This window comes from Betta splendens, chromosome 5 (assembly GCF_900634795.4).
Source record: "Betta splendens chromosome 5, fBetSpl5.4, whole genome shotgun sequence".
Lineage (NCBI taxonomy): Eukaryota > Metazoa > Chordata > Actinopteri > Anabantiformes > Osphronemidae > Betta > Betta splendens.
This window is the reverse complement of record NC_040885.2, coordinates 8,379,929-8,403,611: the sequence shown is the minus strand read 5'-3', so window position 1 is coordinate 8,403,611 and position 23,683 is coordinate 8,379,929. Positions and strand designations below refer to the sequence as shown.

Here is a 23,683-nt window from a genome sequence, read left to right as displayed (position 1 = left end):
TTAAACCTCCTTCTTGAAACGGGCCCCTGTTCACACTGAAACTTGCATAATAATAATCACTTAAAAAAACGTGAAATCTTTTTGTTTGTTTCTGTTCTTCTGTTTCTGTCTCTGTAGTTATATGCAACACAATAAACCCAGCAAAACTAGAGAATGTTAAAAATGTTACTAAAACTTGCAGATAAAAATAATAAGCACATACTATACAACCAACACATTTTTCCTTTCCCATTTCACAATAGTATTTTCTCATGTTAAATAAATAAGACAATAAGATTATATAATGTTTTTTTTCTGGTATCACAGAATGAGGCTCTGTCATAGCAGAGCTAAAATTGAACAATTAAGGTTTTCATTGCCATAGTGGACCAACACACAGTTGTGATTTGGGATTATGTCACTAGTGGATCCTCTGACTTAAAAAAAATATTGTTGTGAACAGATTACCAGGGCAAGGACAGTGTTTATGTGTCAGAGAAACATTGCTGCTGGATGGTCCCACCTCAGCAGGTGACTGAGAGTCAACAACAGGAGGGCAGTGACCTCATCAAGCCCAGAAAGCCGTCAAATCCTGTGTTGGCTTGTCACCAACACAGAGCCCTTCATCGAAAGTTGATACTCTGCTACAGGGATGAGAAAGCACTGAACCCAAACCTGCTGCCACGATCAGTTCATCTAGGAGGGTGCTGATTGAATATCAGTCAGTGTTTTAGATCATTTTATATTATTTGAAAATGCAAAAAAATATTCCCTTTAAAGCTTGACATTGTGAACGACAAGTCCCCCAAATACAGTGAACTAGTCAAGATGAATGTGCAATCTGGTAGCTGAGTCATAGCAGCCTCACATTGACAACAGGGAAGTAGTTCTGCTTTTTGGTTTGAATTGTATAACAATTGTATAATGCTTGTAAATGCAAAAATGCACCAGAGGTGTATTAAAAAGTCATTTTGTAAAGCTGTTATCCGTTTATGTTGTATATTAATTATTTGCTGTACATCCAAGTATTTGGGGCACATAGTGGTTCACTTTGTGTCATATTTAAACCCTCAATGGTATAAAATGAACTTTATTAAAGAAAGACTTTGAAAACTAGTACATATAATATTGACAAGAGACTGAATGAGAACTTCTATACTTCTATATATAAATTGTGTAGGTAGTTTCCTAAAAATATTCCACATACAGTTTCAAACAACAGATAAACAGAATGACACTAAAAATACCTGGATTACATTTAAAATGTTTAATAAAACTTGTCGGGAGGCTGAAAACAAACACTCAATGAGTCTGCATTGAATCTGAAACAACAATGAGTACTTGTGATGTCATTATTCACATAAAAGGTAACAGCAGTGGTAAAAATGTACTTGGATGGTGTTTTTTTGTAGGACCTCTTGACTGTTCTCCCAACTAGTGCGTTGTTCCCTTTAATCAAAGCAAATCACAGATTTACAGATTCTGGGGCACAGCTGTTGGAATTATGCAGCAAATTAACACTGATTAAACCTTACGTCAGGAATAAGTCCTCATCAAACAGTGATTTTTGGACTTTTGTTGTTTATGATTAAAAAGTGACCAAGTGCCCGTTGGTAGTCTATGTCAAGTCTCTCAATCTGAATATGCAAACAGACATTCACAAATAACTGCACAGTAAACACACTGAGCAAGTTATGAGAAGTAAATAACATCATAGACTCCAGCATAAGGAATACAAAGGCCTGCTGAATAAAACACATTCTGACATTTTCACTAACACATTCTATGCAACTCTGACCACCCAAAAATCTCAATTTTACATTTCAAAGTGAACAACTCTTGTTCATTAGTGTGTAAAATACACAAGTCCCTCAAACGGTCTATAAATACAAACTCTACTCACACATGCAGCGCGCAACAGTCTCAACTCAGGACCAGTGTGTTGTGTTAACCTTAGAATAAATTAATAATAAATAAAATACATAAAGTTTTAAAAATGTAGACATTGTGGCAGGGTAAGAATCTCATCTGTATAGAATAAACTTTAAAACATTGTCATATTGTTCAAAACAATTCACAAAAGAAGATGCACTGAGGAAATGAGGCGGTAAAGTGTAAACTGGCGGTTTAAAGAACACTGACTCATCATGGGTCCAAATAACAAGGCCGAAAGGAAAAAGCAACAACAAAACAACACAATACTGAAGCTGCCCTTTGATTTAACAGGTAATATTTCTCTGCCAGTTATCCTACAATATTACACGGTATCATTTGTAGTTGTTTTCCTAATAATTAGAGCTATAGGACTGTATTTTATATAGACATCTTATTTATAGAGGTCTGTATGAAAACCCAGTCTGAGAGAAATATTTATACTGCTTGTAAAAAAGAGACTTTAGTTTGATGGCTTTTAATCCAAATCAAACTGGGACTATAATAACAGGGAGTGTCTGAATGATAAAGCCCAGTGTCTAACCCTATAACATCAAGTATCTGTTGCCCTGTTTGGATTAAAGAACATAATTTTAACGTCAGCAGTGTAAAAGGACAATAATTAAGGAATGCCATCTTTCCTTTGGCAGCACTGAGAGGGAGGCACGCTCCAGTCGTACACATATGACAGCCGCAGCTTGACTTCCTCCTTGCACAGTCTCCCATCCCGCTGCAGAGTCTGATGTTTCTCCAACATGTCCTCCAGACTCTGCTTATGTGTGACCAGATATTTGTTGTTGCAGCCACGCGATTTATACTCTGTGTCAAAGCGTGGGTCGTGTGTCCGCCTGACATCCACTGGTGCCAGCCACGCCCCCAGTGACACGTCTTCGCTCTGCCATGTCTTGAAGTAACCTGTGTTAATATGTATGTAGTGCACCAGGTCAGCTGAGAGGATGTAGCCACCGCCCAGTGCGTAGGGGAGGTAGTAGTCGCAGAGCTCCCAGGAGCTTTCCCTCCACTTGCCCGCTGTTTTCACTCTGCCTCTCCCAGAGAAGAAACCCCAGTACAATCGTGTGGGTTCCTTCCCCTTCAGCTCCTCCTTAAGTACGTCCAGGCGAGCAAATGTATCATCGTCGGCTTTGAGGACAAACTTGAAATCCACATTCTGGTCCAGCCAGGAGTACATGTGCAGCAGCTTGAGTGTTAGGTTCTCGTAAGAATCACGCAACTCGGGCAGTAAGAGCAGGTCTTGGTGCCGCCTGTGCTCTGTTTTAAGGTTCTGAAGGTCTTCATTTGGAAGCCCCTGAGTTCCTACCACAAACATGGCCAGAACATCAGAGTCCCGCTTGGCAAGCCAGGTGCTGCGGATGATACTTCTCCGCTCGGTGTACTTCGGCCCGGTTGTGATGAGGACCACGAGGAAAGCGGACGTGTCCTTGGCATCGAGGGAGGGATTACACTGATCTGGAGGAGGCTTTGAAACTTTGCGGACCTGGCCTGGAGGGTCTTGGTGACCCTGTTTGAGCGTTTCTGATGTGCATTTGGCCAAGAAGACAAGAACTACTGCAAAGGTGCAAACAATGCCAACGACCAGGGCTGTTTTGTGGCGACACACGAGACGTATCAGATTCATGGTGCTGAACCTGAAGTGAAAAACACAGAAGATCAGTATGAATCTTCTCCCTCCATGCATTATTACAGGACTGGTACTAGTTGAGAGGAAGTTTAACTTATAGATAACAAATGTGTCTCTCCTGTATGTGACTCATTTAAATCAAGCTGCTTGTAACACAACACAAAGAATTACTGCTTACAGATATTACAGATAAACAAACATGTCATTTTGATTTTTTGGTAGCGGTTAAAAAATTCTAGACATTGCCACAATTATAAAAGCTAAAGTGAAACTCAACGAAACCTCGCATCAGCAGCAACATCCATGCCTTTGTAGCATCACCTTACTGCTAAGGGTGCTGTACAATACACATGTAACATCACTGTTATAAACAGCACATAGCCAAACACAAGACTTGTTGGTTACCTCCACTAAATGACAGCTAGCAGCTAGCTTAGCCGTGGCGTTGGTGAGAGGCGCACAGAGGCCACAGCAGCTTCGCAGACCTAAAACACGGCTAAACTCACTCCACCGCACGCAAACGCACTGGTGCCGCTCATGTTGATCTGAGCAGGAGACGGAGCGTCAGTGGGTTCGTCGTCGAGCGGCCAGGTCACAGTAAACAGCTTCAGTCGCAGGCTCAGAGAACCGAACCAAGCACAGCTGTGGGCATTTTTTGTCTCTGTAACGTTGAAGTGAGTCGGTAAGGATCCGGAAGTGACGTGTTTGGTATATAATTTTGACAATAAAACATACAATTTGTACTGAAAATTCGCTGTGAGTTAAAATGTCATTAAAATGTCTAGCTTTCTATTTGTGAAGAGACAAATTTGAATTGTAGATATCCTCTTCAAGTCAATGATCTATTCTGACTATTCAAAATGTAGGTGCGGATGTCTTCGATTCGTTTTACTTTTTAACGTTAACTATAAAACTTTAGACTGTTTAGACTATTCATAAACGTTTACATAAACATAATGCAAATTACACACAAATATAACAGCCTTTGTTTTTTTCCCTAAAACACTTTTGTTTTGTATGATTTTATTTTGAAATACATATTTAGATATAACCGGAAACTAGTATTTTATTGTAGGACTGACAGTGACGGTTTGTCGAAGTCCGGCGTTAGCTAGACGATATGGCCTTATTGTAGAACCATACTAATGTGTCGTCGGCAGTTAAGCTGCGTGTTCAACACGTCAACAAACCCCAACATGTAACTGCGTAATTTGATACGTGGTGAGTCGTTGAATCGGTTTGCAGCATTGTAGCTTCGTACCGGGGCAGCTCGGCAGCTAGCTTAGCTTACAGAGGTTAACGTTGGTGGAGGGCAGGAGTGAGCGATGACGGCAGTGATGAGAAGCAGCCGACTTCCTCGGACCTGTCCGCTTCTTCTCGCCATCTTCCTGCTGCTTGGTGCTAGTGTACAGCGGGTGACAACAGCTTCTGAAAACGACCCCTATAGGATACTGGGTATCAGCAGGAGTGCCAGTCAGTCAGAGATCAAAAGGGCGTACAAGACCCTGGCCAAGGAATGGTAAGAGACGCACACAGGTCTAATGCAGCCTTCATCAGCCCCGTGCACCTGTCTGTGTATATATATGTCAAATGCATTGTAGTCAGCCCATCATAAACGTGTCAATGTCTGGGTTTTTGTAGGCATCCGGATAAGAACAAGGATCCTAAAGCTGAGGACACTTTCATCAAGATTTCTAAGTCTTACGAGGTGGGTGAAAATGAATCACGACACCAGCATGTTTTACTTTCTGTATCATGGCCTCTCTCAATTTAGACTTTATTCTAATGTCTATGTTTTATTCTCACACAGATTTTGTCCAATGAGGAGCGGAGGTCTAACTTTGACCGCTATGGTCAGATGGATGAAAACCAGGCCTTTGGCCAGTCACAACATCACGGTTTCCGCAGCTTCCACAACAGCTTTTACTTTGATGAGTCTTTCTTCCAGTTTCCCAGGTACATAGTTTTCACACTTTTGATTCTGTCATGTTTTCTCACACAACAGAAACTTATCTCTGTCCACAGGCATTATTTACCAGCAGCATCCTGAGTGATGTAGATTTGTTTATGGTTGTGCTTTCATATGGGGATTTGTTTGTGTTTCTCCATGTACACAGCTGAAATTAAAAACAGCAAAACTTATAAAGCTTCTAGTGCTTCATGAACTGGGTGTGTGACAGCTTCATTGCCAACTTTTTGATTACTAATCAAAATAATGAATTAGTACATCTAAAGTTTCTAAACACTCTGATTAATGGGGCATTTGCATGTCATGTGCCAGGAAAACATGCAAAACAAGTTCCTTTTTTCTCAGCACTGATTATAGTATATGTTTGATTTGTTTTATCTAACTTGTCTGTTCAGTCTATTGTACATCCGGTCTTACCCCATTTTATTACATGTGTATTGGGCACTGCTTTTTGCTCAGCTTTGAAACTCAGTTGTGGGGTAGCCACAATGACTTTCACATCCTATTTTTATGTGCATACACTTTGAATGTTTTGTTCATTATTTGGTGAAAGCTTATTCTCATTTCTCTATGTTTTGTTCATTATTTGGTGAAAGCTTATTCTCATTTTTCTATAAAGTTTTTTTTCTCATACGGCTGTATGGCTGTTTTCTTTTTCATCCTCCTTAAGGTCCCAGGACTTTGCAGACAGCAAGTACTTGCTTCAATTTGCACAGTTCAACAGCGATGTTCTGCCAGACAGCTACAAGAGGCCATACCTGATCAAAGTGACTGCTGAGTGGTGCTTTACATGTATCCACATTGAGCCTGTATGGAAAGATACAGTGCAGAGGCTGGAGCCACTGGGTAAGTCTACTGTCACCATGAGTCTGCTCTCAGCATCCTTCCCTAAGTGATGCTAGCCTCCCTAAAAGCATCCTAATGTAATAAAGCAGCTGTATACGGAGTCACAGGCCATTAGGGCAAATGGAATTTTAGTGTTAATGTTCTTCACAGAGAGGTTGCCTTTTCTTTATTTATTCATTAGGGTTCACTTGTTCTTGGGTCTCTGAGTAATGAGTGTAAAGACAAAGGCGGAATTCATTAATGTGTACAAAAATCCTTATATGCTCCTATTTAATAGAACATGTTACACTTTAGTATGCATAGACATTTAATGGATGAGTTGATATTTACATATCGGAAACATTGCCATTCACATGCAGGACCACATCTGGCAACCTGCCACTCACTGGTCCACATCTGGTCCAGGTTTCACCTTTGCTTTATTTACTCAGCATTTACAGGATTCTTTTCCACTAACAGCCCATTTTTTCTTCTAAATCAGGTGTGGGCATTGGGATTGTGAACCTGAGTTATGAGCGTCGTCTTGCCAGCCAACTCGGGGTTCACCGCGTTCCCACCATCATTGGGCTGGTGAATGGCAGGGTGACCTTCTTCCATCAGGCTGTGGTACAGGAGTACCTGCAACACTTCATTGAAGACCTGCTGCCTTACAAACTAGTAGAGAAGGTAATATCAATATTACATTGTGTGTTTAGATTAGGGTTACACAGAGCACTAACGAAGTGTAGTATCAATTAATTTACTCATATTCAAGAAAAGGTATATCTAATACAATAAATTTTTTTCCAGGTCACTGATAGCAACTACCTGGCTTTTCTGGATGGCTGGCGAGTGGATAATAAGCCCAGGGTTATCTTGTTTGACCAGGTCCCTATGGTCCCCCTGCTTTATAAGGTAAGCAGTTCTCAGATTTCCACTTGTAGGAAATCAGAGTGCATTCACTGCAGTGATTATTTAAAGACTTGAGTTTCTCCTTTAACTCTTCTGCCTCACATCATATTGTCTTATTATTTTAATGTATTTTTTTTGGGTGTGTTGACCTTTCTTCTCTACTCTCCAGTTAACAGCGTTCGCCTTCAGAGACTTTGTGCATTTTGGCTTTGTGGACCAGGGTGACACACACAGCACTCGACTACTGCGGCAGTTCAACATAAACACGTACGCCCCCACTATGCTGTTGTTCAAGGAGGACACAGAAAGGCCTGTTGACATCATCCAGGTACGTAGAGCTCTCTATATTTAACAATATGAAAATATTCTTTTATACTTCATGTTATGAGGAAAGTTGAACTTGGTGTTTTGTAACCGAAAGTAAGAAACTGTTTCTGTTTGTCTTATAAGTAGTACATTTATATTAGCAAAATTAATTTAAATAATTAAATATTATTTGACTATTAATAATCAGAATTAATTAAACCACCTTCAAAATAAACTTAGTCTTTTAGCAAAATGGTATTTCATGCTTCACATCATTTACACTCCTCCAACCTTTTTTCACTTATAGGCCAGAGGTATGAAGCGGCAGATTATGGAGGAGTTTGTCTCAAACAACAAGTTCCTGCAGGTGCCACGTCTCATCAACCAGCAGCTCTTTGATCAGCTGTGTCCTGTAAAGCAGTTTCACAGACGGAGGAAGTAAGTCCCCTCTGTAGAGTCATGTCATGTCATGTGACGTGATGTGATGTGAAGACTTTTCCTTTCTGTTTTTCTGTTGCTTCGCTGAACTGATGGCAGAGGTGGTTTTAAGGCAGATTTTATTGTTGCAACTATTAAATTGATGTGACTGAATGGTTTGCAGGTATTGTGTGCTGCTCATCACAGGAGAGGACCCGGCCTTTCTTCCAGGAAATAAAGCCTTCCTGGACTTCGCCTCAGCTAACAAAAAAGATGTTCTGCGTTTTGTGTATGTCTATCAGCGTCAGCAGCTGCCTTTCTGTCAAGCACTGCTCCACAATCAGCAATCACTCACACCTCAGGTTGGTCACAAGAACACACAGTGCAGTTATCCTTTATGCATAAACAATAAAATAAACTGTTTATTTTTCAAAGATGGTACTTGCTCCCTTGCTTTTGCATTTAGGACAAACTGAAATAGCGATGGCATCAGAAAAGCGCTGCAGTGCTGAATTTGATCTGTGTCATATTACAAATATCCTGCAAAGCTTCAATTTACAGGACGAGTTGTCTTTAACATCATTGACAGGTGGTGATTCTCGAGAGGCGGAACCAGGCTGGCAAGGTCAGCTACCGCTCTGTGAGTGGTGGCTGGAACGGCAGCGAGGAAGACAAGTACCGCCTTCACGAACAGTTGGACCTTCTTCAAAAAGAACCCACGTACCTGAGCTCAGACGCCACCCTGCCCGAACTGAACAACGAGATGGCTCCCGTACGTCTCCGCAGACCCACACATACCTTTGTTTCGAGAGGACGTAGGTTATTATTTAAATATGATTTATTTATTAATTAAAGACTTTTCTCTTATTTATGTCCCCTTTTTAGATGTTTTTTATTCGATGGATGAATGCTGCCTATGATTACATCCTTCAACTTTATGAGGACCTTCTTTACTCAAACTGGTAAGACTATACTCATCCTGGAGACACAATGAAACTGATGTCTTTCAAATTTAGCAGCTGAATCATAATCATGCTTCTGCATTTAGCTACAGTGACTAATGGGGCCGTGTGTTTACTGTAATATAGCTGTGATGCATATCCTCAAATTAATTTAGAATATCATCTGCTTTTCATTTTCTCTTATATGTGACAGTAATGTTTATAATAATAATTAATGTGTTCCTGCTTAAGGCGAGGGATGATGCCCATCCTGTCCTTGATCTTCTCAGCTCTGTTCATTCTTTTTGGTACAGTCATCATTCAGGCTTTCAGGTGAGATGAATGACTCAAGCTAAGAATTAATAAAACCAGCACCAAACATTTTTCTTCAAATTTTATTATGTTTAATTTAAGATGTGATGTGTGTAATGATTTTGTTATTAGATCTATCGTTTCTTCTCCTGGTTTTGACACTTGAGCTAAATAAACGTTCTGCTGGTTGTTACAGCTTTTAGTGTCCATGCTAATGCTTTCTGTTCTGTGGCCTGTTTTCAGTGAGCCAGGTGAGAACAAACCCCAGAAACCGAAGCCAAGGGAGCAAACCCAAACTGAGGAAGATGCATCCAGTAGAACAAATACCTCAAGGTAATGCATTGACACCATCAGACACAAGATGGACACAAAGTACTTTTACAAGAGTTTATAGAAAATCCACAATGCAAAGCCTGTTTCACTTACTGTAGATGATTTTGCTTTACTTATAATATGTATTAGGCATTTAAAATTTTCACAACACATCAAAACCTTTGAATGCAATTGTCTGCATTCTGAGCCTTCTTTAGAAAACCTTTAAAACAGAGATTTCCTGATTTCACGGTATAATAATTTTTAAAGATAGAGGCATGTTACTATTGTGCATCTCCTGGCACAACTTAACTTGGTGTCAAGGTGTATGGATAAGGAGAAATGATCTAAAAAGTCTCCGGCAGAAAAACAACTTCAATATCAATATTACTATTACGTCTGTTGACATTCTGACAGGGATGTACGTACTAGTGGCTGTGTACAGACAGATCGAAGGGTTATGTGAGGTATGTAAACTGTACCACACACTAATGATTAACATGTTCAAAAAGCTAACATTGCAAAAGATTGGGTGATTTAAATACTCTCCTGCTTTTGTTGCAGTTACAGAAGAGTTTACTTGGCCTGTCTAAATACTGTACACAGACATTTACCCAGACAGCCTGCTCATCCCACACCATCTTAATAAGATTTACATCTTGCTTTGTGCATGTCAGGTCACTGATACAGTGACCTGACATGACACAAAGCCTTCACTCTCTTTCTCTCCTTCACTCCCTAATTGCTCTTACATCACTTAGATGTGTGTTTGTTGTCATTTTCCTGTTGAAAACCAAATGATAGTGATAGATAAATAACAGGTCGCTGCAGCAGTGTCATGAGCAAAACACTATGTCATCATCACACTACTGCTGTCGTGAACAGTGCATTTTATGGTTTTAGCGACTGCACTGCTTTTCAAACGGACTGATCGGTAAATCTTTTCTTTTTTTATCTTTGTTGCTGTACTTCTCTCTGTCTTTCTCACTGGCTCACAGCCGTCCTCCTAAGAAGGACTTTGTGGAAGTGACAGAGCTGACAGACATAACTTATACCAGTAACCTGATCAAACTCAGGCCTGGCCACATCAATGTTGTCCTCGTACTCACCAATGCCTCCAAGAATGCCTTGCTCAGGAAATTTGCCAAAGAGGTTTTCTCTTTCTCTGGGTAAGTCTTTGCTTTCACTATTATGGAAGATTCAACTTTAATTGCATGATTTTATTTCTTTTTGTGTATGTATACATAACTAAATAAAGCTGTCAGTAGGTGATTGCTGTGACTTTGACTTACTTATACTGTAGAATTAAGAATAAATCATAAGATAATAACATTATCGTTCAGTATTTGTCAAGCATGCAACTGACCCGACGCCACAGTATCCATCAACTGCTGCTTCTTTCACCTACAGAACTCAAACTCTGCATTTCTCCTTCCTAAACGCTGATAAGCACCACCACTGGATGCTGTCACTCCTTCGCTCAGCCTCCGATATTGCAGAGAGTGAGGTTCAGTTCGATGACGATGAGGAGTCTTCTGATTTTACTGGCCATGTCCTGGCCCTCAATGGCCACAAGAGATACTTCTGCCATTTCAGACCTGTCTTCACGGGGGACAACTCCAGTGACTCGTCATCTGAGACTTCATTCTCTGACACGAAGAGAAATTCACGCTCCAGGTCTAGATCCAGTTCCCACTCTCGTTCCCGGTCCCACTCAAGGGAGGACAGGGCAAGCTTCAAGAGAGGCTCCAGCAGAGCCACTAGCATAGATGTCCACCATAAGCTTGACCGGCTGGGACTGTGGATGGAGAGGCTAATGGAGGGTACCCTGCCCAGATTTCAGGTTCCTATGTGGCCTTCTCTTGATTAAAGCACTAAGACGTCCTGTTAGAGAGCTGAGGTGAAAGTTTGCTAGAAATGGAAGCAGATATACTCTAGTTTCATCTCCTCTTTAAGTTCTGTAGCACGAAAACTGTATCAAAGTTGCAGTTGTCAAATCCTTAAGGTTTTTTTTTACAGACGCGGGTTGCTACTCTAAAGCTGTTGAACACTCTGAGCAACTTGTTTACAGAATGTCCTCTTTTATCTGTCATCATGTGGAGCAGACAGAAATGATTGACTTAGAGCAGTGTGCTCCCATAAACCCATAATGACATGACATGACATGAGCGCATGGTGGTCAGAGCGGCTCAGCCGTGTGGCTCCGTCTGTCCTCTGAGACAAAAAGCAAGAAAGCTGTGATGTGTTGTAAAAATGTCAAAAAGTCACAGAAATGAAGGAGTGCATGTTGTTAGCTAGGTCTTTATTGGCTTTCACCTTCTGTCTCTGTTCGTTAAGGGAAGTCAAGGGATTTGCAAATTTCGCTGAATTGAATATCTTCCTAGAGCTGCTAAGGTGCGCTTTCAACCTGAACACAAGCTTAGTATTGAGAAGTTCTGTTATAACTGTGACCCTTCCCACAACGGCCCAGTGGGGAAGGATTCTGCTCCCGTATAGACTTCGACCCAAGTCACTATAAACAAAGGCAAGCTGAGTGGGCGGCACGTTTACTGTAAGAGCTTTCAGCTGAACTACACAGCATGATAAGCAGCAATAGTCAACTTAGCCTCACAACTCCATTTAGAGCTCATAAATTAGAAACCTAAACTTGCATCCTAATGGTTTTGGTCCTCATGTCTTGCTTCTGTTTTGTTGAGACATCATAATTAACAAGCCGAATCTTTAAATGGTACAGAGAAGGTGGAATTCTGCCTTCATGTCTTTGTTTTATGCTTTGTTTGAGGTCAGATTTAAATATTTTTCTTTGTCTGGATGCTGAATAAAAAGGAAAGCATAAATCCTACAATATGTTCCTATCCTGCATATTTTAAGTCTGAGCCCTTAAACTGCTGTAAATCTTACTGCATGAAAAAAAGTAGAGCTGAGTTCACTAATAAATACTGAGTGAATTTGCACTGGCAAATGGTACGACAGGCTGATGTTACTTACGTCTCGTCTCGTTCATCTCCTTTTAATTTGCTGCTAAACTAATGATATCTGCGCTGGAGTTTGCTGTTATTCATGATGTTTTATGTTCTTTGGCATTTTTTGTCATAAAATAAGTTTAACTCATCACTCATTGCAGGAAACCACATCTTAAAAGTTTGTCTAATAAAACATTTATTTATTAAAATGTTTGAAATATTTGACTTGATTTTTATGGAAGTTCTTTCTATTTTTATCTTATCTACAACATATAATTGATGACTACCTATGTCGAAAAATCTAATGTTTACCTACAACACACACTATTCAGACAATTAAAAACATATGATGCATGTGTATAATTAACATGATACAAGAACACATACTGTAATTACCATAAATATAACAACTCCTCAGCCTGAGTACATGTTCAGGATGAACACAATACATCTCACGGCCCGGTGCTAAAATCAGGACTCGTTGGGAATGTCAAACACCTTCTTTATGGACAGGTCTTCGGGGCCGAAGGAGACCGGCAGCAGCTCCTCCACCGTCATCTTAAGGCAGGAGCCGTTGGGCTTTGACAGGAACACGTCCCAGTTTGACCCGAACTGTGAAGTAATTGCTAGTAGTTAAATAGTTGTCAAACATTGGACTTCATGAGGAAGCAGCTGCTTTTACAGGTTTTGCAGGTTACAGGTTGCCTGCTTTATGGCTTGGAGAACAGGGAATAGTAAATGCTTCCCATTAATGCCAGGAAACGACATGCTTCTTCTCAACCTGAACTGACGAGCACATCGTACCTCTCTCATGAACTGCCGGCAGCCGCCGCACGGAGAGATGAACTGGTCGTTCATGTCACTGCAATGAATAATTTGAGGGAAACACTTATTTAGCCAACGCACGTCTATATTAACCAGAAACTGAACAGCTGATGTCACAACATGCATTTCAAGCGTTGCTCACTGATTTGCATTGTAGTCAATCGCAGTGCAGCATCAGCCATAAAGCAATTTTTGAATCTCCCTTTGAGTCGGCTTCACTGTAAATCATCCGTTCCACAGTTTTCTCACATGAGTAATACTGACGCTGTCACAATCAAGCTGACGCTCATGATGATTGCTTAACTCATCTCAGACCTGTTAGCCAATCTTTAAAAAGCACTGACGTTTGTTCCAAGAGGGGATGTATAATAAAGAAAAAGTCTTGCAAAAGCTGCAGGGATGAGTGTGTGTGGGGAAAAACCGAGGTCTTTCCAGATTATAGGCTGTGAAGAGCAATATGCACTTTACCTGGCGATGGCAATGGCCTTGAAGGTTCTGTAGCCCTCTGACACTGCCTTGGAGATGGCGTTCCTTTCAGCACACACGCCTAGGTTGTAGCACGCGTTCTCCACATTGCAACCTGCCGCAGCCACAAACACACCGTGGGCATCAAGTCAGGGCGTTCGCTCTACTGGAGCCGAGACGCCAAAGGAAAAGGGAGCAGGAGCTGCAGTAAGAGGGGCCTGGACCCATCAGAGGGGCTCCTGTTTACTCTGTGTGTGCTGCTCAGATTGTTATTCAGCGGGTGTTTGCACTCACAGCTGTTTGCCAGTCATTGCCCCACACACACACACACACACACACACACACACACACACACACCAGCCACCAGGCTCTGCTGCCGAGGGACACGTGACTCTCTGAGCTTAGTGCAGTCTAGCAGCACGGACGAGGCTGTTGACAATGATCTATCAGCCAGGATCAGGATCCACGGGGCCGCTGGACGCGGCGGCTGAAGGTCACCGGCGTTCACAAAGCGCCGAACGGTAGAATGTGATGTTGCTGGAGCTGCGATTGCGTAAGCCGATCCTGGTGAGCGTTGTCGCTTGTGGCTGTCGTGTTAAAATGAAATCTTTCTCTCGCTGGGTCCACTTACAGTCTCTGTTTAATCATTAACGCGGCGCCGGTCCAGCAAATTGTTGTTTGTCAGACTCACAGAACAATAGTTCTTCAAGTGCCAATTCTTTTAACTGCTTTGGATAATAAAAGGCAAGATTCACTCATATGCTTTGCTGAGTAGGAAAATACACTATTCAGCATTAATCCTACAGATAAAAGTAGAAAAATGTACAATTTCTGTTGATTCTTAGCCCTGGAACCAAACATTTAACCCAAGCGTCCAGTCCTGAAGCTACGTTTACCTGTAAACACACAGTTGTCGAGGGTCAGGAGAGCAGCTCCCACTCTGAAGTTGCTGTAGGGACAGTAGGCTTGCTTCTTTGCCTCCTGAGACTGGCGGATCAGCCGCGTGACTGTTTCCTGGGACGTGTGTCTGGACTCCGTATTATGCACCACCTCCCCGTTGACTTGATTCATTATCGCTCTCTGGGTTTTTTTTAATATTTTGTTTTATTTATTTACGTTTTTCCTCTGGGGTTCAGTGAATGAGTCTATTGTCACACAGCTTTAAATGTGTATGGGGCAGAGGGAAGGGGGAGAGGGTGCAGTCACAGCCAATCACCCGCTGGGATGTCAACATGCTGTCATGAGGCAATGGGACGTGGTTTTTGTTGCTGACATAACTTATGCAAATGTTGTCTGACTAAAGAGCACGTAACACACAAATGAGACAGTTTGTGAAAATAATGCACATTTAATGGTAAATCCAGCTCTAAGTCTGTGGAGATACTGAGGTTTTAAAGCCCAGAATGATCCCTGAAATGGGTTTGATCCAGAATCTGTGACATGGTTTTACATAATTTAAGGAAAATAAAAACAGCAGAATAACTACAATTTACAAAGTGCGTGTAGTTGTGTACAGTATATATAAATATATACTATATATATCTATATATAAGATGTCAGAGGTAAGCGGTTTATTTTTTTTTTCATTATGTGGGAAGTGAATGTGAATTTTGTCTGTTTGTGCTGTGATAAGTTCATGTACTTTTACCCCAGTACTTTCATATTTATGTGACAGTACTGTGCTGTATAATGTATCCACTGAGGACTTGGCTTCATTAACCTCGAGGCCTCACATTAGAATTGGACGGGCTCTCTGAGTCTCATTAGTTGCTCTGGATGACCCAGTTCATCCATCCCACGTAGTTTCTGACCCTGGTGTAGACGCCGGGGTAGTAGGCGTACGCGCAGCCGATGCCCCACGACACAATCCCCTCAAACCTGCCATTACAGACCAGAGGTCCTCCCGAGTCCCCCTGAGGATGGACAAGTCAGATGATAACAGTGTTCAGAGGTGATATCAAAAGACACTGTGATGGAAATTTTATATTACCCATTTATGATAATCATTTCTTTTATGAATGTTTTAATATCACTCGACTCATGTTCATACTGTTAAACGTTTATTTGAGTCTCAGGTCATAAGTCCAAGTATGTTTTTGTTCAACAAGAGGCCCAGTTCTCTTTTTATTACCCTGTGCTGTAGTGTCTGACTTGGATAAGGAACAAGGTGCCCCTTGAGTGACACATGAACCCCAAGTGCACTGACAGAGTTCCTCTTTCCCACCTTTTTTTTGCAGACTTAGCAAAAACTGAAATGTCAACCGTCTAAATAATATTTATAAGCTTGTGGTCTGTTTCCTGAAAGTTAAGATTAGGTATGTCAAGAGGTGTTTGGATTGAAGGAGGATTGTTATCTGATTGTCTTAAATACCTGGGATATGAGGAGATGCTTCAGAGAACTTTGGTGTGCACCCTTTTTGCTGTCTTATTACTTATTGATTTCTCTTTGATTTTTGATATGCATATCTCGAAATAAAATTACAAAGACGACTTTTGGCATCCTTCTCTTTATTGAGCCAATCAGAGGCCCTCGTGGTAATTTTTCCACAACAACACACAGCAGCAGGATGGCAGATTTCCCCATTTAAGACATTTAAAGCAGACTTTCTGCTTCAAGCTCTGTCAAAGTTCAAAGGTCAGTGGCCATATGTCGCATACTGAAGCCAGAAGGTGCCTTGCACTCATCTGTGACGTGCCACAGGCTGTGACCCTGTGTTTGGAATGCGATGCCGACTGCTTTGACCCGAGATTCCCGTCAATGCTGGTTTAAGTGGTATAAGTTTTATTGCTGCGCTTTTACCTCAAACCCTAATGTGTTGTAAAAGCCTGTCTCACCTGACAGGAGTCCTTCCCACCGAACAGCGAGCCGGCGCACATCATGTTATCTGAGATCTTGAAGTAGTAGTAGTACCAGCAGTTGGCGAAGACGTCCACGTCCACCGACCTCAGGGCGGGTGAGAGCGTGTAGCTGTACAGCGAGGTCACGCCCCAGCCGCTGACGGTGCAGCGGGCGAGGTCCTGCAGGGGCGGCGCGTTCGGATCGGGCCAAGTGACCGGCTCAACCCTGTCACTGACGGTGGCCGGGCGGTCCAGCTAACCCACAGAGAACAGCTTTAAAATGATCAGTTTTAGGTCAAACAGGAACGATAGTTTACTATTGTTTGTATTATTTAACTATATTCCAGAAAGTTAAATAGTATATTTATTCTTTTCAGTTTATTTGTTTGTTTTCCACTTAGTCATCTATTCAAATCCTAGCTGTCTTTACCTTAAGCAGCATGATGTCATTGTCAAACGTCCAGGACTGGTAGTTGTAGTGTCTGACGATTAAGGAGACATTGAACACCTCCTCGAAGCCCTCCACCTTGTTGATGTTGTGCTCGCTGAGGACCACCTGGATCAGGTAATTCCTGCATGAACACGAGGAGAAGGCAAATAACGGTAAAAGTCAGCATTTGTGATGTGATCCAGCGCTGTTGGTGAGCGTGAGGTGCAGTAACTCACGGCCTCCAGCAGTGGGCAGCAGACGCCACCCACTGCGGCTGGATGAGGGCTCCTCCGCAAAAGTGGGAGTTCAAGTACAGGATGGAGGCTTGAAACCTGACGGAGTAGGGCAACACCTCTGAGCCCCCTATGATTCTGTCCTCCTCCGATGATTCTGCCACACCTAAAACCAACACAATACTCTTCTATTCTGTACACGAGAATGGGACAAAGTGGCAGACAGGCCTTACCGGTCACAGCAAGCAGGAGGAGCAACGGGAGGTGACAGGAGGGAGCCAGGGTCATCTTAGTAGCTACCAAAGAGGTTCACGCTGGTCAAATGTCACATCTACTGTTGTGCAACGCGACAATGAGCGACTGGCTGCTTCTCTTTCACTCAGCTGTTGAACCTTTGCATCACCTAATCTTCTGGTGCCAACGTTTTAGCCGCACGGCGTATTCAAAGAAAGCACGAGCTCGTCTCACCTTATCAGGATTTAAGAAAACAGTCCCGCATCCGCGCGCTAGCACACAAACCCTCACACACTCCTCTCATACCGGTACATTCGACTTGGAAACCCTCTGGCCTGTTTTATACTGAAGCCCTACCTATCATTGTTTGATGCCATATCAAAGTATCTCCCTCCCACATACTGTAGATGTGAAAGAGTCTGACCTAGTACAGAAAACACACACACACACACACACACACACACACACACACACACACACACACACACACACACACACACACACACACACACACACACACACACACACACACACACACTTACAAAGCCCTTAGAAAGAGATATGCTCCTTCTAATGACTTTGTTCTCACAGATTCAGCCTATTGTCCAGCAGTGGAGACAAAGTGGAGCTTAGCAGAACTGAAACCCAACAAGGCAGAGAAATGATAGAACATACTCAGCAGACGGCCAACGATGTTAGAGAGGGACAAAAGGGGCTCAGCACCAACAGTGTTTATTTTGAACGTGGAAAAGCTTTTTATTAGAAGCAATGTTGATTATTGCTTATCGCCCTAATGTTTATCTCTTCTGCTTGTCCTGACCTCCTATCCCATCAGTCCCCATGTTCCCAGGTTTCACCCTCATTTAGCTCCCTTGGAGGTCTTTTTCCATTCCGAGTCCTCACTCATGGGGGTGTTTGGTTTGCGACTCATAGCCTCCATACGTGTTCGATCCCCAAGGTGTCGCTCCCTCGCAGACGGAGCAGCGAGCGGCTCTCCCTCAGGTGCAAAGCGGAGGTGACAAACAGGATGCCGTGGTGTGTGTGTGTGTGTGTGTGTGTGTGTGTGTGTGTGTGCAGTGAGCCTGAGAGGAGCATGCGCTGCTGAAACGCAGTCGTTATGCAGACACTAGTTTTCCCCGTGCAGCCTTTGGTGCTGTGGCTGTGGCCCGGGAGAGAGGGAGCAGGTTGTCTACTGACTGCAGGGCCCGGCTCCTCCTCTCCACGTGTCGGAGGGGCCTTTGGCAGGACGCTGAACCCGGATTACAAGTGTTGACTTTACGTTGACCTGTACGTGTTTCTGGCTAATGATTGAATGCACAGAAACTGTCCATATGTTTATGATGCACAAGAAAGTGACATTCAACTTCATTTTATAGCATTTTTATGTGCACAGTAGCCTCGTGCCTTGAATGAGCAGACATGTGGCTAGTTTGACCTCCACACTACAGTATCTTCACGCAGGCAGACACGACTAGGGAAAGAAAAGGTGCCTGCAATTAGTGGCTGAGTCATTTCGTTAGTGTGGATGCATGACATGGTCGCGTGAAGTGGAAGGTGTGAAGCTGTGAAGGTGTGTGAGGTCGGGACGGTGTTGGTCCAGGAAACACCTGACAGCGGGAGGCCGCACAGAGCCGCCCCTCCCCTTCTACTCAGCCAAGCATCAATTATTCAGCTGGCTCAAAATGTGGGACAAGAGGAGGTCAGGCGAGATTCTCGTCCCATGCTGTGGGTGATGCTGACTTGCCAGAAGGCTGACGATGAGGACGATAATGATGATGATCACGCTGATGACAATGACTTATTATTATGGCAGACACTGATCTGATGATGAGTGGTGACTCACACTCATCATACTTCCACCTCCTAGAAAACTTGACTCAGACGTGAATCCCCTTTAGCTACACACACACACACACACACACACACACACACACACACACACACACACACACACACACACACACACACACACACACACACACACAGTGGGCCATTGAAGCATTTCAGCGCAGATAAGCCTGCATGATGACACAGACGGAGCGCGCTGATACAGTATAGATGAACCTGCTCGGCATGGTACTACGCGTTGCCGTGGCAACAGTGTAAGGCCTTTCAACAAGTCGGGAGGGTCAGGAGAAAGACTCGCGATAGTGATGGGATGGAGGGGGGGCTGGGGCCGTTTTTGAAGGTGAACTCTGTGTTTTTTTTCCTCCCTCCCTCTGAATCAGCGCTGTGTTGGGCCCCGGCGCTGCTTGATGAACGATGACATTAAAAACTTTTTTTTTTCTATCTAGCCACTCTGCTCTGTGTCCAGAGCGGAGTGGCTGCCCGGGCTGGACTGGCTGACAGGAGCACAGGACGGTGGCTGCCGTGCGGTGATGGGGACCAGGCCGAGCCCTTCGTCAGCTGCGATGAGGCTCGTGTGTTTGTATGTGCTGCTGCTGCGCGTCGTGACAGTCGACGGTGAGTACAGGCTCCACAGGGTTTATCCTCAGGGGATCACGTTTTTATTTACCGTTTCCCGAGATCGTCTTTTATGTTCAGCTAATTTAAAACCATAAAACTTTCCTTAATACTTAATACGTTAATAGCCAGCACTGGTTTCGTTTATCATAGCACTGGAAGCACTGGGAAATCTAAATCGGCACCCACTCTGCTTCTTAAAAGCACTAATCAACACTTTATATCATGCTCTGTACAAAAGCCAAGGGGTAAAAATAATATTTCACCATTTTTCTAGAGAGTTTTTCGCCAGACTGCTTCTTGGCTGGGAGCAGTAACTTAACCGGTTGCCAGGCAACTGGTCCCAGCTAAGAAATAGTTGAGCTTCATAAAACAGCAAACTGAGTTTGAACTGCCATAAACAAATAAGATATACAATAGTAATTAGTACATTTCAGAGGCTCCCATTAGAGCCTGTACCTTAATGCTTCAGGGCTCAGAGTTGATGATGTTAGAGAGGGAGGTGGTGTTGAAGACAGATTAGAAGAAGCTATGAGGAAACCTGAAACACATAACTATACGATTTTAATATTTCTTGTCTTTCTGTGAGACGGGGCGTGGTCCCAAATCTGATTTCCTCTGATCCAGTATCTCTAAATGTCTGGATGTGGGAGATCTTCACAGACGTTTGAGGCTACTATGAATCTTCTTGCTCCGACGCAGGCCTGGTGCTGATGCACGGCCGCATCATAGGTGGCTACGCCGCTGTGCCCAACTCCATCAGATACATTGTGTCCCTGCAGAGCACGAGGGGCCAGCACTTCTGTGGCGGGTCACTGGTTCACCGGTACTGGGTGCTGACCGCCGCCCACTGTAACATCGGGTAAGTCAATGCAAACGGCTGTCGACTTCATGCCTCAGTGCCACGAACACTGCTTATTTCAGATTCAATGAGAACTGGGTGATGTGTTTGAAGTTTTCTAGTCAAGGCACGAGTGGACTTTCTAGTCACTGTGTGGAAGCTAACTCAGCTTGATCTGAATGTGTGGCCAGATGGACCCAACAGATGTCTACAAGCAGCCGCTCGGCAAGGTGATGCAGTATTGGTCCAACAGCAGACAGGTGCAGACAAGTCAGCTGACCTTGGTACATCATCAGCATGTACCAAGGTGTGTAAGAGAGAGAGAGAGAGAGAGAGAGAGAGAGAGAGAGAGAGAGAGAGAGAGAGAGGGGATCTTGTTTGTATCCAGGAAATTGGCCAGGAAATCTCTGTTAGTGACCCAGCCCTGTCTGCAGACAGTGGGCCATTGTTCCCCGGCAGACGAACAGTAGCAGCTTCACGGCAGTTGTGATGAACCTGTGTTCAGCAACTTCCCAATAAAGAGCAGCTCTCAAGGCCAGAGTCCATTTATTGCGTTATTGATGAATGGGCGCCTGCCTGTCTTCCAGGCTGGAGCACATGATGATCGTGGCCGGTGACTACACCGTCAACACCTTCGAGGGCACCGAGCAGTACGCCAAGCCCCACCGGCTGGTCACCCACCCTCTGTACAACCCGAGCACCAACAACGCGGACGTCATGCTCATTAAGGTCCGATGACACGGCCGCAAGCTGAACGACGCCCGTGGCGGATGATTCGTGCACAGAAACACAGCGCGAACGCGGCTGCGGCGGATAACTGAGCCGTCTGTCTCCTTTTGTGTCCAGCTGCGCGCCCCCATGGTGCTGAACGGGTACGTGGCGCTGGCGCCGCTTCCCAGGCAGGGGACGGGCGTGGTCGAAGGCCGCGTGTGTCGGGTGTCTGGGTGGGGCCACAGCAGTCTGGGTGGAGGCCAGGCGCCCTTTACCCTGAGGACGGTGGCCGTTCCCATTGTGTCGGCCGCGAGGTGCAACAGCAGCGAGTCCTTCGCCGGAAACATCACCTCAAACATGATCTGCGCCGGTTACAGGACGGGTGGAAGGGATGCGTGCAAGGTACACGGGGAGATGCTATCGCGCCTTGCATTAGCGCCCCGGCCGTGTGAATGCTACCGCTCCAATCCGTTGATCTTTGGAACGACATCAGATGCATTTGGAAATAATAATAAATTCCCCACGGCACCGGCCTTTATTCCCCGTCTATATCAAATAGCGCAGGGTCCTCTTTCCAGCAGCTACATTAGAGGAAAACAATAATGCAGTTTTGGGAAGTTGGTCCTGGTGGCAATATGAGGATACAGTTCATTATGTCAGTGTTGATTCAGCTACGAGCTTTTATTAAGCAGACGCGTCATCCGCCTTTATAGGTTTGAAGAGATAGTAAGAAACAGCAGCCACTTAAAGGAATTATTTGAGAAATCCTCTAAAACAGGACACCAAACTTTAGAAAAGAAAGAAAATATGTCTTTGAAAATATGAAAGATGCAACATTGCGTTGTTGGAATGACGGTGTGAAGAGCGTAGTCGCGGCACATCTTGTCGCCTCCCGTCTGTTTGGCCACAGCTCTCGTCCGCATCACACCTTGAATTCTCACTGGCAACAGCAGCGGGGGAAGGACCGTCTGGTCCCTCTGCTCCGCGTGGCTGTGGACGTGTTCATACAGAGCCCGCTGCTCGTTGCCTCCTCCATCTGCCCACGTCGGTCCGCGCTGATGCGCTGTGTGTGTGGGCCTGCTCTGTTGCAGGGGGACTCTGGCGGCCCCCTGGTGTGCGGGGGTCGCGTCTACGGGCTGGTCTCCTGGGGCAACGGCTGCGGGGACGCCAGGTTCCCGGGGGTCTACACGGCCGTGTCCAGGTTCCGCCGATGGATCGACCAAATCATCTACAGGCCGTACCTACGCTGCTCCAGACACTGAGCTGAAGAATGGACAATGCGCGAATGTAAACAGTCAATAAGATCGAGTTTGAGGCGTCCTGTGAGTTTGAATCCATACTGAATGGGAGCTGAACCTGCTTGGTCTCGTCCACAGGGAGCGGGTGTGTCACGACGGCGTCCCCTTTGTGAATAGCTGACGGCGCCTTAAACTCGGTTCTGCCGCAGGCTCAGATATCACCTTTTATTTCATAGTGTGTAATAATCATCGCTTGAATCCCTCTTAGAGTGTTTTAATATCACACCCTTTACTATATGTCTGTTTTCTGCAGTGACTGTATGACGCGTTATGCTTGTAGGCAGTTGAACAATCGAAAAATGTTAATAATTCGTGTGCCTGTTTTTAAAGGAAATACAAGGTTTTCTATATGAAATGAGATAATGATAAATTTGTTTGTTTAATCCCCAAAAAATCCACAGTTTTATGATATTGTTTGAATTAAACTTTATTTACGCAAGCATCAAGTCCTCTTTGAAGGCATGATGTCATGATGTCAGTCCGTCGGCCTGTATCCTGCCTGGTATGAATCATCATGTCATGGACTCATTTGAGTGGTTGTGATTTATAACAGCTGTTATTAAATGTGAGGTGCCGACTGAAGGTGATGTTCCGTTGACTGGTGAAAACAGAGCAGGCCCTCAGGGCTCGGCTGGAGGAGCGCCACACGGGGCCAAAAGTCATAACCCAGTCTAAGATGATGCTGCCATCCTCCGGTGACGCCTGACTCAGAGGAAACCCGGATCGCTCAAACCCCTGCTTTCGTTCAAATAAACTGTAGGAATTAGCGGAACTTTCAAGAAGATCGGACGCTTCGACGTCTCCACCTCGTCGAGTGGTGGCGCGTGAGCGACGTTTT

General features: G+C 44.1%; 5 protein-coding genes across 10 annotated transcripts; 2 read left to right on the top strand and 3 right to left on the bottom strand.

Annotated features, from left to right (window-relative positions):
* Positions 1-1,053: 1,053 nt before the first annotated feature.
* Positions 1,054-4,231, bottom strand: b3galt6 (UDP-Gal:betaGal beta 1,3-galactosyltransferase polypeptide 6). The gene is made up of 2 exons (XM_029151857.3): positions 3,956-4,231; positions 1,054-3,557 (listed from the first exon to the last, which is right to left on the bottom strand). The coding sequence occupies exon 2, from the start codon at positions 3,545-3,547 to the stop codon at positions 2,534-2,536; it is 1,014 nt and encodes a 337-aa protein (XP_029007690.1). The 5' UTR covers positions 3,548-3,557; positions 3,956-4,231; the 3' UTR covers positions 1,054-2,533.
* Positions 4,232-4,608: 377 nt separating this feature from the next.
* On the top strand, positions 4,609-12,732 carry dnajc16l (DnaJ (Hsp40) homolog, subfamily C, member 16 like). The gene is made up of 15 exons (XM_029150527.3): positions 4,609-5,069; positions 5,192-5,258; positions 5,361-5,506; positions 6,190-6,365; positions 6,847-7,031; positions 7,155-7,259; positions 7,426-7,584; positions 7,870-8,000; positions 8,164-8,341; positions 8,569-8,751; positions 8,865-8,941; positions 9,173-9,253; positions 9,476-9,565; positions 10,543-10,713; positions 10,955-12,732. Exons 1-15 carry the CDS (start codon positions 4,876-4,878, stop codon positions 11,412-11,414), a joined length of 2,403 nt encoding a protein of 800 aa, XP_029006360.1. The 5' UTR covers positions 4,609-4,875; the 3' UTR covers positions 11,415-12,732.
* cdab (cytidine deaminase b) lies at positions 12,687-14,954 on the bottom strand. The gene is made up of 4 exons (XM_029150536.3): positions 14,694-14,954; positions 13,801-13,912; positions 13,312-13,369; positions 12,687-13,119 (listed from the first exon to the last, which is right to left on the bottom strand). Exons 1-4 carry the CDS (start codon positions 14,866-14,868, stop codon positions 12,979-12,981), a joined length of 486 nt encoding a protein of 161 aa, XP_029006369.1. The 5' UTR covers positions 14,869-14,954; the 3' UTR covers positions 12,687-12,978.
* On the top strand, positions 14,167-23,366 carry LOC114855386 (trypsin-like). Of its 6 annotated transcripts, XM_055509164.1 has the most exons (6): positions 14,167-14,364; positions 19,827-19,995; positions 20,698-20,857; positions 21,424-21,565; positions 21,683-21,949; positions 22,639-23,366. In XM_055509164.1, exons 1-6 carry the CDS (start codon positions 14,329-14,331, stop codon positions 22,807-22,809), a joined length of 945 nt encoding a protein of 314 aa, XP_055365139.1. In that variant the 5' UTR covers positions 14,167-14,328; the 3' UTR covers positions 22,810-23,366. The 6 variants fall into 6 exon arrangements, with proteins under 6 accessions (XP_055365139.1, XP_055365138.1, XP_029006365.1 ...); XM_055509163.1 differs by having other exon boundaries at positions 21,683-22,775; XM_029150532.3 differs by having other exon boundaries at positions 14,216-14,364; positions 19,847-19,995; positions 21,683-22,775.
* Positions 15,100-17,816, bottom strand: LOC114855387 (serine protease 1-like). The gene is made up of 5 exons (XM_055509166.1): positions 17,532-17,816; positions 17,302-17,464; positions 17,066-17,207; positions 16,633-16,890; positions 15,100-15,710 (listed from the first exon to the last, which is right to left on the bottom strand). Exons 1-5 carry the CDS (start codon positions 17,584-17,586, stop codon positions 15,561-15,563), a joined length of 768 nt encoding a protein of 255 aa, XP_055365141.1. The 5' UTR covers positions 17,587-17,816; the 3' UTR covers positions 15,100-15,560.
* Positions 23,367-23,683: the final 317 nt, after the last annotated feature.